This window comes from Pleuronectes platessa, chromosome 17 (assembly GCF_947347685.1).
Source record: "Pleuronectes platessa chromosome 17, fPlePla1.1, whole genome shotgun sequence".
NCBI classification, from domain to species: Eukaryota; Metazoa; Chordata; class Actinopteri; order Pleuronectiformes; family Pleuronectidae; genus Pleuronectes; species Pleuronectes platessa.
Genome location: NC_070642.1, coordinates 11576055 through 11587938, shown reverse-complemented (window position 1 = coordinate 11587938; position 11884 = coordinate 11576055). Strand labels below are relative to the sequence as shown.

The following is an 11884-nucleotide window of genomic DNA, read 5'->3' as shown; positions in this document are numbered from 1 at the left end:
GGTCCCTTCTGAGCAGAGTTTTTTCATGAGGAATTTGTAAGTGTCAGGTAACCAGGACACGCAATGACGACATCACTGTTTTTATGTCACCTTATTATTGCTGTGATTATGGTGGATGTTCGAGTGTGTCTGAGTATAAATCCATCCTCACATGGCCGTGCGAATGTGACGAGACACATTTCATCTTTTTTATATGAACCGTCTTCAAGCTTTCATGGAATTAATCAATTGTCGTACACGTCTTGTCCATCATAATAAAGATGGACTCCCATGAGATCACTTTAAATAAATTAACTTCTCACTGCGTAAATGGCCTTATGAAATGATGCACTCTTAGCAGAAGAAAATATCTGGACAGTGGCCCAAAATACCTTTCCCCATTTTTGAGATTTAGCCTGGAGTATAAAAGCCTTCAACACAAGCCAGATCTGATCCTGTGTGCTTGTCACAGTTTCTGCAGCAGAGGATCATATCTGCACTACAGCGTCAAACTGATAAACCATGTGTCATTGTTTTTTTTTTTGTTTTTTTTTAACTGCCCCCTGCCTTGCATTATCTTTTGAACTGTGAATTTTATTTAATTTTTTCAAATAATATTGTCCTTGTCTTCTTACTGCCTTGGAAATGACCACTAAAACAAACCTGTAAATAAACATGTACTTACTAATCAATACACGACATCTGCTGTTTCTGAGTTTCTTGATTGATTGTTGGAAAAAGGAGTCAATGCACATAATTTGTTCTTCTAAGGTTCACCATTAATTCTTACAGTTCTTATGTTATTTGATATTATATATTAGGCCCCTTTTTCTGAATGACTGCATATAATGTTGGGTAAGCTTTGATTTCTCAAGTGATTAAACACGCCTAAGCAATATGGAAACAACACATACCCTAGTTAACTTTGGAATCAGGTTTGTTGTTGGTTTTTACTTGCGTCATCCACACGCCCATGTAGTGACTCTATATCCCTTGATTGGTGACTGGGACCTCTGAGTGTCACTAATAACAGTAATTACAGAAACTCTTGTACAAGCAAGTCCCGTTTACATGTGCTGAGCTCTCTGCAACTGTATAACAAATATATTTGTTAATGTTTAATGCAAGAGGGGGGTAACTAAAAGTAAAAATAATTGTTAGAAGCTGTGATAGTTTTGATTGCTTTTTGTTTTTTAGCCTGTAAAACTGAATCAATGTGTCATCTCAGCTTTCTAATGATAATTCAATTTATGGTTTCCTACCAGCACAAAAATAATAACTTTTAGGAATATGGCAGTTTTACATCATAATAATAAGATCAAGCATTTAGACGATGTGACTCTTTCTGAGTCCAGTCTTCAAATCAAATAATTACATTATTTAAATATATTCAAGTGTACAGATTATGTCTTAAAGTGCAACAAACACACACGCACACGCACACACACCCACCCACACACACATACACACACACACACACACACACACACACACACACACACACACACACACACACACACACACACACACACACACACACACGATCACTCCTGCACATTCTGTTATGATGTCGTGGCCGAGCCCATCGCCAAGAAACATAATTGTGTACGCACCTGATTGGCTTCAGCTTATCTACCCCGCGCTCATTGGCTAGTGTCGTGCGAAAGGCGCCCTGATTGGTCAGAATTCGAGAACAGGAAGTGTCGGTAGTACGGGGCTTAACATGGAAAGCTAAGCAGTGTCTGGTCAATTTAAAGTAAACGCTGGAGGTTTTTCGCATCTCGCATTGAAACGCGGATGTTCTCGCGCACAGAGAGTCGCTCGGTCACTGACCGGAAACCGGAGGTGTTGACGCTCCTGTAAAAGATCCGTGTTCGTGGTATTTCTGCGTGTTATTAGCCTCAGTCAAGCACCACTCTAGCTAGCTTAGCTTTGCAGTGGCATTCGTTAGCTCTTTTGACAGCCACGGCAGCTAAAATTATCCGAGTTAGTAACCGGAGCGAAATTCGGGTTCATTCGTGTGTCCGTGTGTGTTTATGCATGGTGCTTCTCGTGCGACTCGGCTGCTCCTGAATGTGTGGCGAGAGGAACAGCAGCAGCCACAGCTAGCACGGTGTTAGCTTGACAGCAGCAGCAGCAATGGGGTCGAAAAGGTGTTTTAAGACGACGAGAGGACTTTGCTTTTTGACCGTTGTGCTGATAGTCTTCGTCAGAGGAATAACATCAGGTGAGTCCTGTCAGTTTGAGTCTGACACTGAGGACTAGCTGCTAACGGTAGCTGTCTGAAACCAAGCAGCTGTTTGTGTTTAGCAAACACGTCCTTCCACTGTCCTACTTACTGTGATGTTGATACTCAACAGATGAGGAGCAACATGAAAATGACGGCCCAGAGCTGAAGGTACGTCACACTGTAGCTATTTGACAACGGTCATAGTTTGCAGATAATTCATGATAGTGTTTAAGCTAATGGGATTCACTAAATACTCAATGTCACAAATCCACAGTTGTTTGGCTTGTGCGCTGTATTCTGCCTGTTTTAATGTGTATGTGATTCCCCCCCCCATGTTTCCAGTCTTATCATGACCCAGACAATGAAGACGAGGACGTCCGTCTGGCGTCAGTCATCGTGGCCGGTGCCTCTGTGACCTCCGTTCATGAAGTGTCCCAACAGGAGGAGGAGAAGGAGTCACCTGCAGATGGACTGGAGGGCGAAGAGAAGGAGGACCTGCCTGACCCGCCTCCTCCAGCTGAGGAGAAACCCAAAGAGGGTAAAGACTCAAATCTGAACTCAAATATAGACAAAGTGGTAAATAATGAAGGTGCAGGGAGACAGACGAAGCACAGGATGAGAGCAGAGCTGTCTGTTTACTCAGGGCATGCACACGCAATCCCTAAGTCATGTTTGATTGTACATTTGTATGTATTAAATGTTATGTAGCCGTGACAGTCAGGAGGTTTATCTGTGCCCTCAGGTCTGTATCTGAAAACACATCTGCCCTGGTGTGTTTTTTTTGTAAGCTCTGCTGGGTCTAGCCTGTTTTCAGTAGTGAAAGTGCTTGTGGTTTCAGGGCAGAGCCAGATCGGATCAACGGTTAAACCCCATGAGAAATTAACAGCACTTTGCACCTGTGGCTCCTCTTGCAGTCAGTTACATCATTTAACTTGGGGATTTTTTAACTATTCTCCTCCTGGCTCCTTGCATATGTGTAATATTAAGCATAATATGTAGATTACATTTATTTAAATAAAAATGTATGTTTTAATGGAATCTCAAATTCATTACTGTTGTTTCATAGAAGAGAGACATAGTAAATGAACTTCATAACATTATACCCAGATATATAATACTATGGTGCATTTTTCTACAGTTCCTGTGGTGAATGGAGGTACAGCCCACGGAGAACCCTGTGTCTTCCCATTCCTCTTCCAGCGGAAGGAGTATATGGACTGTACCACTGATGGACGGGGGGATGGACGGTTGTGGTGTGCCACAATCTACGACTATGACCAGGAGAAGAAGTGGGGATTTTGTGAGAGTAAGTCTCAAGTTTGCCTGAACATTTGAAGTGTTGTAGTCTCATTTATTACAAAGAAGCCAACTGAGCCATCTCAAATTGGTTTAGAGCATCATTTTCAAATGATCATGGTCTGTACTGTTGCCAAAGTTTTGAATCTGTATGTTCTTTTCGACTTCTCTCCTCTTTCCAAAGCTGAGGAGCAGGCACAGCAGAGAATGCAGGAGGAGGAAACTGAGGAGCTGTATCAGACCGTCCTGCGCATGCTCAATTCCACCACCAGAAAAACACAGAAAAAAGAGTGAGTTTCTTCTGTCTGATTTATTCCCTTGGTTCTAATCAACCTTAACAAGCTTGTTTTTTCTTCTTACAGGATATATCTCTACCTGCATGTGACTTTTTTCTTTTGTGTATGCTTTATTACTTTGTGACTTTGGTCGACACATCCCTATTTGCATTAGATGTCACAGCACGGTTTATTATGTACACATAATTTGTATTATACCTGTGTCACACTGTCCTCACCAGCTCTGCTTATACAACCGTTCTCTCAGGTTATATGAAAAGCTGTTGAAAGTAGCAGAGAAGGGACACCAGAAAGCCATGGAGAAGGTGGCGTACGCCATGCTGTTTGGAGACTACATAAACCAGAATGTCTCCAAGGCCAAAGAAATGTTTGAGAAGCTTGCTGTGGAAGGCTCACCCAAAGCTCAGATGGTACAGTTCCACTCCAAAATGTTTAAACAGTGGAAACCGCTTGTAGTGATCCCAGTTACAGGGATCAACCACTTAAATGGATCAAAAAGCTTGGTGCAAAGTTATTTCTACAAAAGCTGTTATATAGCTTTCTAATAGTAATAAAGTAATCTGCTTACAGTCATTATTTAGGGTCTTATTATACATGACATCATACAGAGATGCATGTAGCCGTCTACTGCAAGCTTTCATGTGCTAAGGTTGTGTTAAAATAACTTTATTTGTACAAGGTTTTCGGACCGCCCCTACCTGCTCTCCTGACATAAGTTCACTGTGTGTTTGTATGAGTGTCTGTGCTTACTGTGCACACTCCTGCACCATGTGATAGCTTTCTCTAATCACACCCTCCCATTCCTGCTCTGCTGGCGGTTTAGGGCTTTTACAGTAAATTTCTATCTTCAGCAGCAGCAGCTGTGTTATGTAAGTGGACTGTAACACAGACCTGGAGCAGGAGAGAGCCTCGGAGCTGTTTATCTAATTTCATCCATAGATCAGTAAATGGGAAAGTTCTCTTACTTTACATTCACATAATACATATACAATTGTCAGTTAGATGAATATATGTTCGTATATTTAGTGATAATTTTGACATGGACAGGTGTAATCATTACAGCCAATTTCCACTGTATTTTAAATGAGAAATACATTTTGACATTTTGTTTTGATAAATTATGATAATTAGTGTGCAGATAATCAAATATGTGACCATTTGCTTTGTTTGTTTTTCCATAGGCTCTTGGTTTTCTATATGCTGCAGGACTTGGAGTTAACTCGAGTCAAGCTAAGGTGACCCCTTTTTTTTATTAATCACTGTGACTTAAGTTCTGTCTTAAAGAGGTTAAATGCGATGATTGAAGTTGCTTTGGACAAATTCTGAATGAATTTAATGTCTGACACTCTTGTTTATCAGGCCTTGGTTTACTACACCTTTGGTGCACTCGGTGGAAACTTGGTAGCTCATATGATTCTGGTGAGTCCATTGGTTTGTCAGAGAATAAATGACAGAATCACTCTCTGTATGTGGTATTACAAATTATTTTCCTACTTTTATGTCTTATTAGGGATACAGATACTGGGGAGGTGTGGGTGTTCCCCAGAGCTGTGAGTCAGCACTAACACACTACAAGCTTGTGGCAAATCAGGGTAAGAATTTGCAGCACTTATTAAACCTTCTAATCTGATATACTGTGATTGTTTTAGGCACAACCTCACTATGGGTTTTCCCTTTTCCTTTTTCTTTCTCTCCAATCTGCCCTCTGGCACCAGTGGCCAGTGACGTGTCCCTGACAGGGGGATCAGCTGTGCAGAGGATCAGGCTCTTGGATGAGGTGGAGAACCCAGGCTCCACCAGTGGGATGTTGGAGGAAGACCTGATCCAGTACTACCAGTTCCTAGCTGAGAAAGGAGATGTACAAGCTCAGGTAAAACCAATGCATTGTCCTTTGTTCAACACAACAAGCAGACAAATATATTCAGACCCTGATAATGTGGGAGTGGCCTTATAACACATGGATACAAATTGTGTTCATTGGGGAAAAAGTAATACAAATATACACTGTAATAGTTTGAATATTTGAGTGTAGAAAACTACGTTTATAGTTGCTGTCTGTAATCTAATAACTGATATTTCTTAGTTTACGACAAATATTCAGTTCACCCATAATGTTCCCCTGACTGCTCTGTAGGCAATGTATGAATGGTGTGTTTTAAAAAAGGAAAAAATAACACTGTATATAGAATTTGGTCGTGTGAATGAAACTGGTACAGTAAAGCACTTGTGATCAAAAGGACCAGAAAAGTGCTAAAAAAGTCCATTTATAATTTTAAAAGGAGTTTTTTTTTTTTTTTATATATATATACTTTTGTATCATGCCTCAAAGTAAACAAGGCTATTTTTTCTCTTTTCAGGTAGGACTGGGTCAGCTTCATCTGCACGGAGGACGTGGAGTTGAACAAAATCACCAGGTAACTTAAAAAAAAAAAAGATAGAAGATAGTTTAAATGTATTTCTGAGGTAGTTGTTTCACCACTGAATTTATTCCTAAAACTCTCCAACAGAGGGCGTATGACTACTTCAACCAGGCTGCTAATGCAGGGAACACGCATGCTATGGCTTTCCTGGGAAAGGTGGGTGATATGAGGTTGAATCTATCTGTCTGTTAGTATACACTTTTATTGAAGGCTCTCTTTTTTTTGTTCAAAATTTCCCCTTTTCAATTTGCATCTGTAAATATTGAGATGGGTTTTTAATAAGGTTACTTTTAACTCATCTGTTCCACTTCTATGTTTGCAAATATTATGAATACGTGGCCCACACTGTGTGAGAAACAGTAAGATAGTTGGAGAGCAGCACAGAATTCCTTCAATAATAAAGAAAGCCAATGATTTGCCAGTACTGTTGTGGGTGGTGCGGGGTATTTATATACCGGTCCTTAGTTTCTCATTGCTGTGACTCCTTGTGTCACTCAGATGTACTCGGAGGGCAGCGAGTATCTGCCTCAGAACAACGAGACGGCCCTGCAGTACTTCAAGAAGGCTTCAGACCTGGTGAGAAATAAAAAAAAATTCTGCATCTGAGCAGAGGAACTTCCATTCTGGTGTTTGGATCAATTTTATCCTTATATATCCTGAGAGGAACATGTGTCTGTTACTGCACACTTTCACCTTTCAGATGACATGTCTCAATAATGTGTCACTCAGTCAGAGTTTGCTTTGACATGCTTTTCATTTCTTTTTTTCCTGCAGGGTAATCCAGTGGGACAGAGTGGCCTGGGCATGGCCTATCTTTATGGAAGAGGTGTCCAAGTGGTGAGGAGCCTTACATTTGTTTTCATTTATTAGCTCCACATTAACATAAGGTGACTTGACTATGATTTATTTAACTTTTCAGATTGTTTTTCTTTTTAAATCTTGGCAGCTTCAGTTCTTGGCACTAAGAATAGAGATTTGGGGAAATATAAATCTCAGCAGTTTGATTTGTGAGATGTTCACTCTGTCTCGCTAGTGCTGAACTACGAGCAGCTTTTTGAAGGTTGTGTGTTTGTGTCTTCAGAACTATGAGCTGGCGCTGAAATACTTCCAGAAGGCAGCAGAGCAGGGTTGGGTTGATGGACAACTCCAGCTGGGCACCATGTATTACAGTGAGTGTTTAGGCCTTAGTGTGGATGTGCATCTGTTTTGCTTGTTGTGCACATCATCCTACACATCATCTTTCTTTCTTGTTGGTCCGGTAAATCATGTTACATCTGAAGATTTTATCTAGAGTAGACATCACGTCTGCCAAGGCCCAGCAGTCCACTTATGAAACCACATTTAAATTAGCTAGATCTTGATTTTTATTTGGATCTGCACCAAATTGCACACACTCATAAATATGTCTTCTTAATATGCCTGTTTTTTCATCATGATCCATGAATTATTCTCTCATGCAAAAACGAGAAAAGAAAAATCCTGTATTTTCTACTTTGTCTGGATTCCGGCCAAAATGTACTGGTTTCTTTCTTGGCCCATGTCCCATCCTTCCACCAAGTTTCCACAAACAAACAAATCAATGGACAGGGTTGAAAACCTTTACTTTCTGTCTATGGTTAAAACATAATGATCTATTTCTTTTACGAGCCCTCGGTCTCTTTTTCTCTCTTCCCTTCACATAACTTTTATTTCTGCTTACAAGAATACCTGTTTTCTCTTCCATGTGATTCACTGTTATTCTCTCTCTTCTCCCTTTTGTTTCCCAGACGGCATCGGTGTGAAGCGCGATTACAAACAGGCTCTCAAGTTCTTCAACTTGGCCTCGCAGGCAGGCCACATCCTGGCCTTCTACAATTTGGCCCAGATGCACGCCACTGGCACAGGTGTGATGCGCTCCTGCCACACTGCTGTGGAGGTGAGCCACCCTGCAGCCGCTGATCCTTTCTCTTTATTATTTTTAAATGGGGAGATGTTGGGAGCGTCTCTGCTGTGATTCAGCAATTATTTATCAGTTAAAGTTCATAGCCTGTCAATTACTGAGCTCTTAATTTGAGCTGAACAATTATCATTGATTCTAGTCTTGTTCCAGTGGTCATTGTTTACACTCTTACAGTATCGCCAGTTGGAGAATGAATAAATCTGAAGTCACAATCCTCAGAAGCAGCTACAATAACACTGTTGAGTGCAACTGTTAAATATGCCTGGTTGTTTCAGTGGTCAGAATGTGCCTGTGTCTTTGCTGCAGCTTTTCAAGAACGTGTGTGAGCGCGGCCGCTGGTCAGAGCGTCTGATGACGGCCTACGGCAGCTTCAAGGAGGGCGAGTCGGATGCAGCGCTGGTGCAGTATCTGCTGCTGGCTGAGCAGGGCTATGAGGTGGCCCAGAGCAACGTGGCCTTCATTCTGGATCAGAGTAAGAGAAACTATGACATTTTCATCTTGACAGGAAGAAAGTGTTGAAGTGTAAAGTAAAATCAGGTTCAAATAACATAAAACAGATAGTTTACATTTGAAAAACTCCACCAGTCTGACTGTGGAGGACAGTAATCTTTATATATGTGTAGTTTTCTTATTCATGCTTTGAGGCTATTTGATGATTCAACAATTAATATTCCAATATAGAGTTTACACATTCACATTAATTAAGTCGGTCTTTATCACAGTTTAATCACAGTTGTCAGCTTCTTGTTAAACAAACGCAAAACTGATTTAACATAATGCTCCTGGGTCTTAAAGATGACCATTTTCCATATTACTGATAATAACAACTTTAAGAAAGTAACTTTCTCACCCTTTACTATGCGTGAATTGTTTCCAACAGAAGGGATACGGATCTTCACTGAGAACGAGACCTACCCTCGGGCTTTGCTCCACTGGACAAGGGCTGCAGCACAAGGTGAGTCCACACACACACACACACACACACACACACACACACACACACACACACACACTGGAATCCATCCATGAGTGAGACTCCCTAGAAATAAAGTTGACGCATGTTTTTGTCTTTCCCAGGTTACACTGTGGCAAGGATAAAACTCGGGGACTATCACTTCTATGGCTTCGGGACGGATGTGGACTATGAGACGGCTGTCATCCACTACAGACTGGCGTCCGAGCAGCAGCACAGCGCACAGGCCATGTTCAACCTGGGCTACATGCACGAGAAAGGCCTGGGCATCAAACAGGTGGGCAATTACTTTCACTGGTGACTCTTAAACATCAGCTCATCCCCTCAATATCATATTTATTTACACTTAGTTAAATTGCTTTGTAAATGCAGCATATACTTAATGTAGTTGTTGGTCTGGAATCCAAATATGCACAGACTCATTTGTAATTCAGATTTGTTCCATTTGTTTCCTGCAGGACATTCATTTAGCCAAGCGTTTCTACGACATGGCCGCTGAAGCCAGTCCTGATGCCCAGGTCCCGGTCTTCCTGGCTCTGTGCAAGCTGGGTCTGACTTACACACTTCAGTACCTGCAGGATTTTAACGTAAGTACCCCCAAGCAAGTTAAAAGCTTCTTCATTAGACAGAAGTGAAATTAATGAGATGCGTCTCTTCATCCTCTTCTCATTTGGCTTATCAGCTGAAGGAGCTGGTCTCTCAGTTGGACCTGGACCAGATTCTGGGCCCGGAGTGGGACCTCTACCTTATGACCGTCATCGCCCTGCTCCTGGGCACAGTCATCGCCTACCGACAGCGCCAACACCAAATCATAGTGCTGCCTCGTCCGCCCGCCCCTGCCCCCGCCCCCGCCCCGGTGCCCCCTCCCAGGCCAGCTCAGGAGCAGCCACAAGCCCAGGACGACTCCCAGGGTCAGGAAGAAACACTAGGCCAGGGCCCGGTCCAGGAGGAAGAGGAGGAGGAGGAGCAGCAGTGAGAGGTTGCCAGACAGAGCGAGGGCAGGAATAGACAGACGGAAGCTGTACCAGGCATGGAGCCGCTGCTCCTTACTAGCTGAATAGCTGCTTGTTTGAGCGCCTCTCCCCCTCCGCCTGCTCCACTCCACACGCTGAATAAAGACTAAGATCACTGCAGAACTGCTCAGCCTCACAACTCCCTCTCTCCATTTTAAATATGCTGGTCCTGTGCTCAGAGCAAGACAGCGGAGGTGTGTCAGGACAGTGCTGCAGAGAGGATGAATAACACAGACTTGTGGACTTGTTAGTCTGTGACTCAGGTCAGAAGCAGCCGTGTCCTCACCGTGGAAATAGTCCTGCAGTTGCCAGATCGAAGGTGTTTTGGTCTACATAGTTGAAATCTGATATGTGCATTAGTTTCTTTTCACTTTTTTTTTTTTTTTTTTGAGAAAATTTTACACAGTTGAACTGCTTCAATCCTAATTTTGTGCAGAGAAGATAATTTGAGTCAGGAGAATGTGAACAAAGAATTTTATTTGCTAGCCCCAGTCTTTTTGCTAACAGAAGTCATGGTTGTGCATGTTTTGCAGACTTTAGGCATTTTTCTTTTTATTTTATACATCCATTGAGTAAACAGGTTTTGCATTGTAACATCATTACTTGTTTTTTTTAATTGACATAATGTCAGGTCAGTACCTGCAGTTCACAGAGAAAGACAGTTTGTATTTCCTCACTGTCAGTGACGGTGCTAAAATGTACTAAAGCCATTTCATGTCACCAGTATACGAACAAGAATTGTGGTTAGTAGTTAACTTTAATTGATAGAAAAGCTGGACTGGATGCTTGTTTGATAAATTATTTCATTTTAAGCACAGTACTTGGTGTTTGATGTTTTTAACATCTAGAAGGCTTGCCACCAAAATCTCTGAGGCAGATTCGGCTGGAGAATCTACACAGACGTCTTTCTCTCTCGGAGTACAGTGAAAGCAGAGTGCTCAGCCTTTTTGATAATTCATTTTAAAGAGCAAATGTGAAAAACAGATGCGCACAGTCCAGAGAAAGAAAGCAGAGATCACCAGTGTGATCTGTTTCCATCAGCAAGATGTGATTTTGGGTTTTGGATGAAGGTTCAATCGTTTCCTTCTTCCTTGTAGCTTATTAAGCTGTGTGTTAGCTGAGGCAGAATTTGGAACGGCCTCACAGACTCGAACGCTTTAAACTCTCACTTATTGGATTGTTTCCACTTTAGAGGAAGGACTTTTTTTTTTTTATACCAATCTTCAGCTCTTTCCACCCCCTCACATTTGCTCAAGTCGGAGCTCTGCTCACACTTTGCAGCTCAGATGAAGTCTGAGCCTGAAATGAAAAACCAGTGTAGCTTTGGTTCGTCTGTGATGTGTTTATACAAACGGGAATAGAAACTCCTCAATTTGCCACATGCAGTTTATTCTGTGAGGCCCTTCTGTTCACTTCCACAGTTTGTTGTAAGAATTATTAAGATTTTACCTCCCAGTACGTCTGCGTGAAGCGTACAAACTCAACAAGGACAGGTTGAACGATTATTCCAAATGGTTCCAATGAAATTGACGTCCCTGTGCTCATGCATCGATATCAACACTCACAATTTGTCTAAAATGGGAGAAAGTCAAGAGGACTGGATCTTTACCATCACAAATACTTGAATAAGTTTATATGGAAATTAATAAATGATATGGATATTTAGTGGTGGTCACTGTAATTTCAATTTTCAATTTTCTCCCTACTGTTAAAGCAACACTACATAACTGCCACTAAG

The 11884-nt window shown here is 41.7% G+C and overlaps 1 protein-coding gene across 1 annotated transcript; it reads left to right on the top strand.

The window, feature by feature from the left end:
- Positions 1-1658: 1658 nt before the first annotated feature.
- sel1l (SEL1L adaptor subunit of ERAD E3 ubiquitin ligase) lies at positions 1659-11811 on the top strand. Its single transcript, XM_053445125.1, has 21 exons — positions 1659-2206; positions 2340-2377; positions 2552-2747; positions 3348-3515; positions 3690-3795; positions 4049-4211; positions 4983-5036; positions 5161-5220; positions 5312-5393; positions 5517-5671; positions 6159-6215; positions 6309-6377; positions 6720-6797; positions 6996-7058; positions 7303-7390; positions 7988-8136; positions 8467-8632; positions 9041-9115; positions 9238-9410; positions 9592-9720; positions 9816-11811. Exons 1-21 carry the CDS (start codon positions 2119-2121, stop codon positions 10107-10109), a joined length of 2451 nt encoding a protein of 816 aa, XP_053301100.1. The 5' UTR covers positions 1659-2118; the 3' UTR covers positions 10110-11811.
- The last annotated feature ends 73 nt before the right edge of the window (positions 11812-11884 follow it).

Excerpts from the sequence above, each read along its gene's own strand:
- sel1l (XM_053445125.1), top strand. The coding sequence starts at position 2,119 with ATGGGGTCGAAAAGGTGTTTTAAGACGACGAGAGGACTTTGCTTTTTG. Across the intron at positions 2,207-2,339 it reads CGTCAGAGGAATAACATCAG|ATGAGGAGCAACATGAAAAT; the intron begins GTGAGTCCTGTC and ends GATACTCAACAG. Across the intron at positions 5,221-5,311 it reads TGGTAGCTCATATGATTCTG|GGATACAGATACTGGGGAGG; the intron begins GTGAGTCCATTG and ends ATGTCTTATTAG.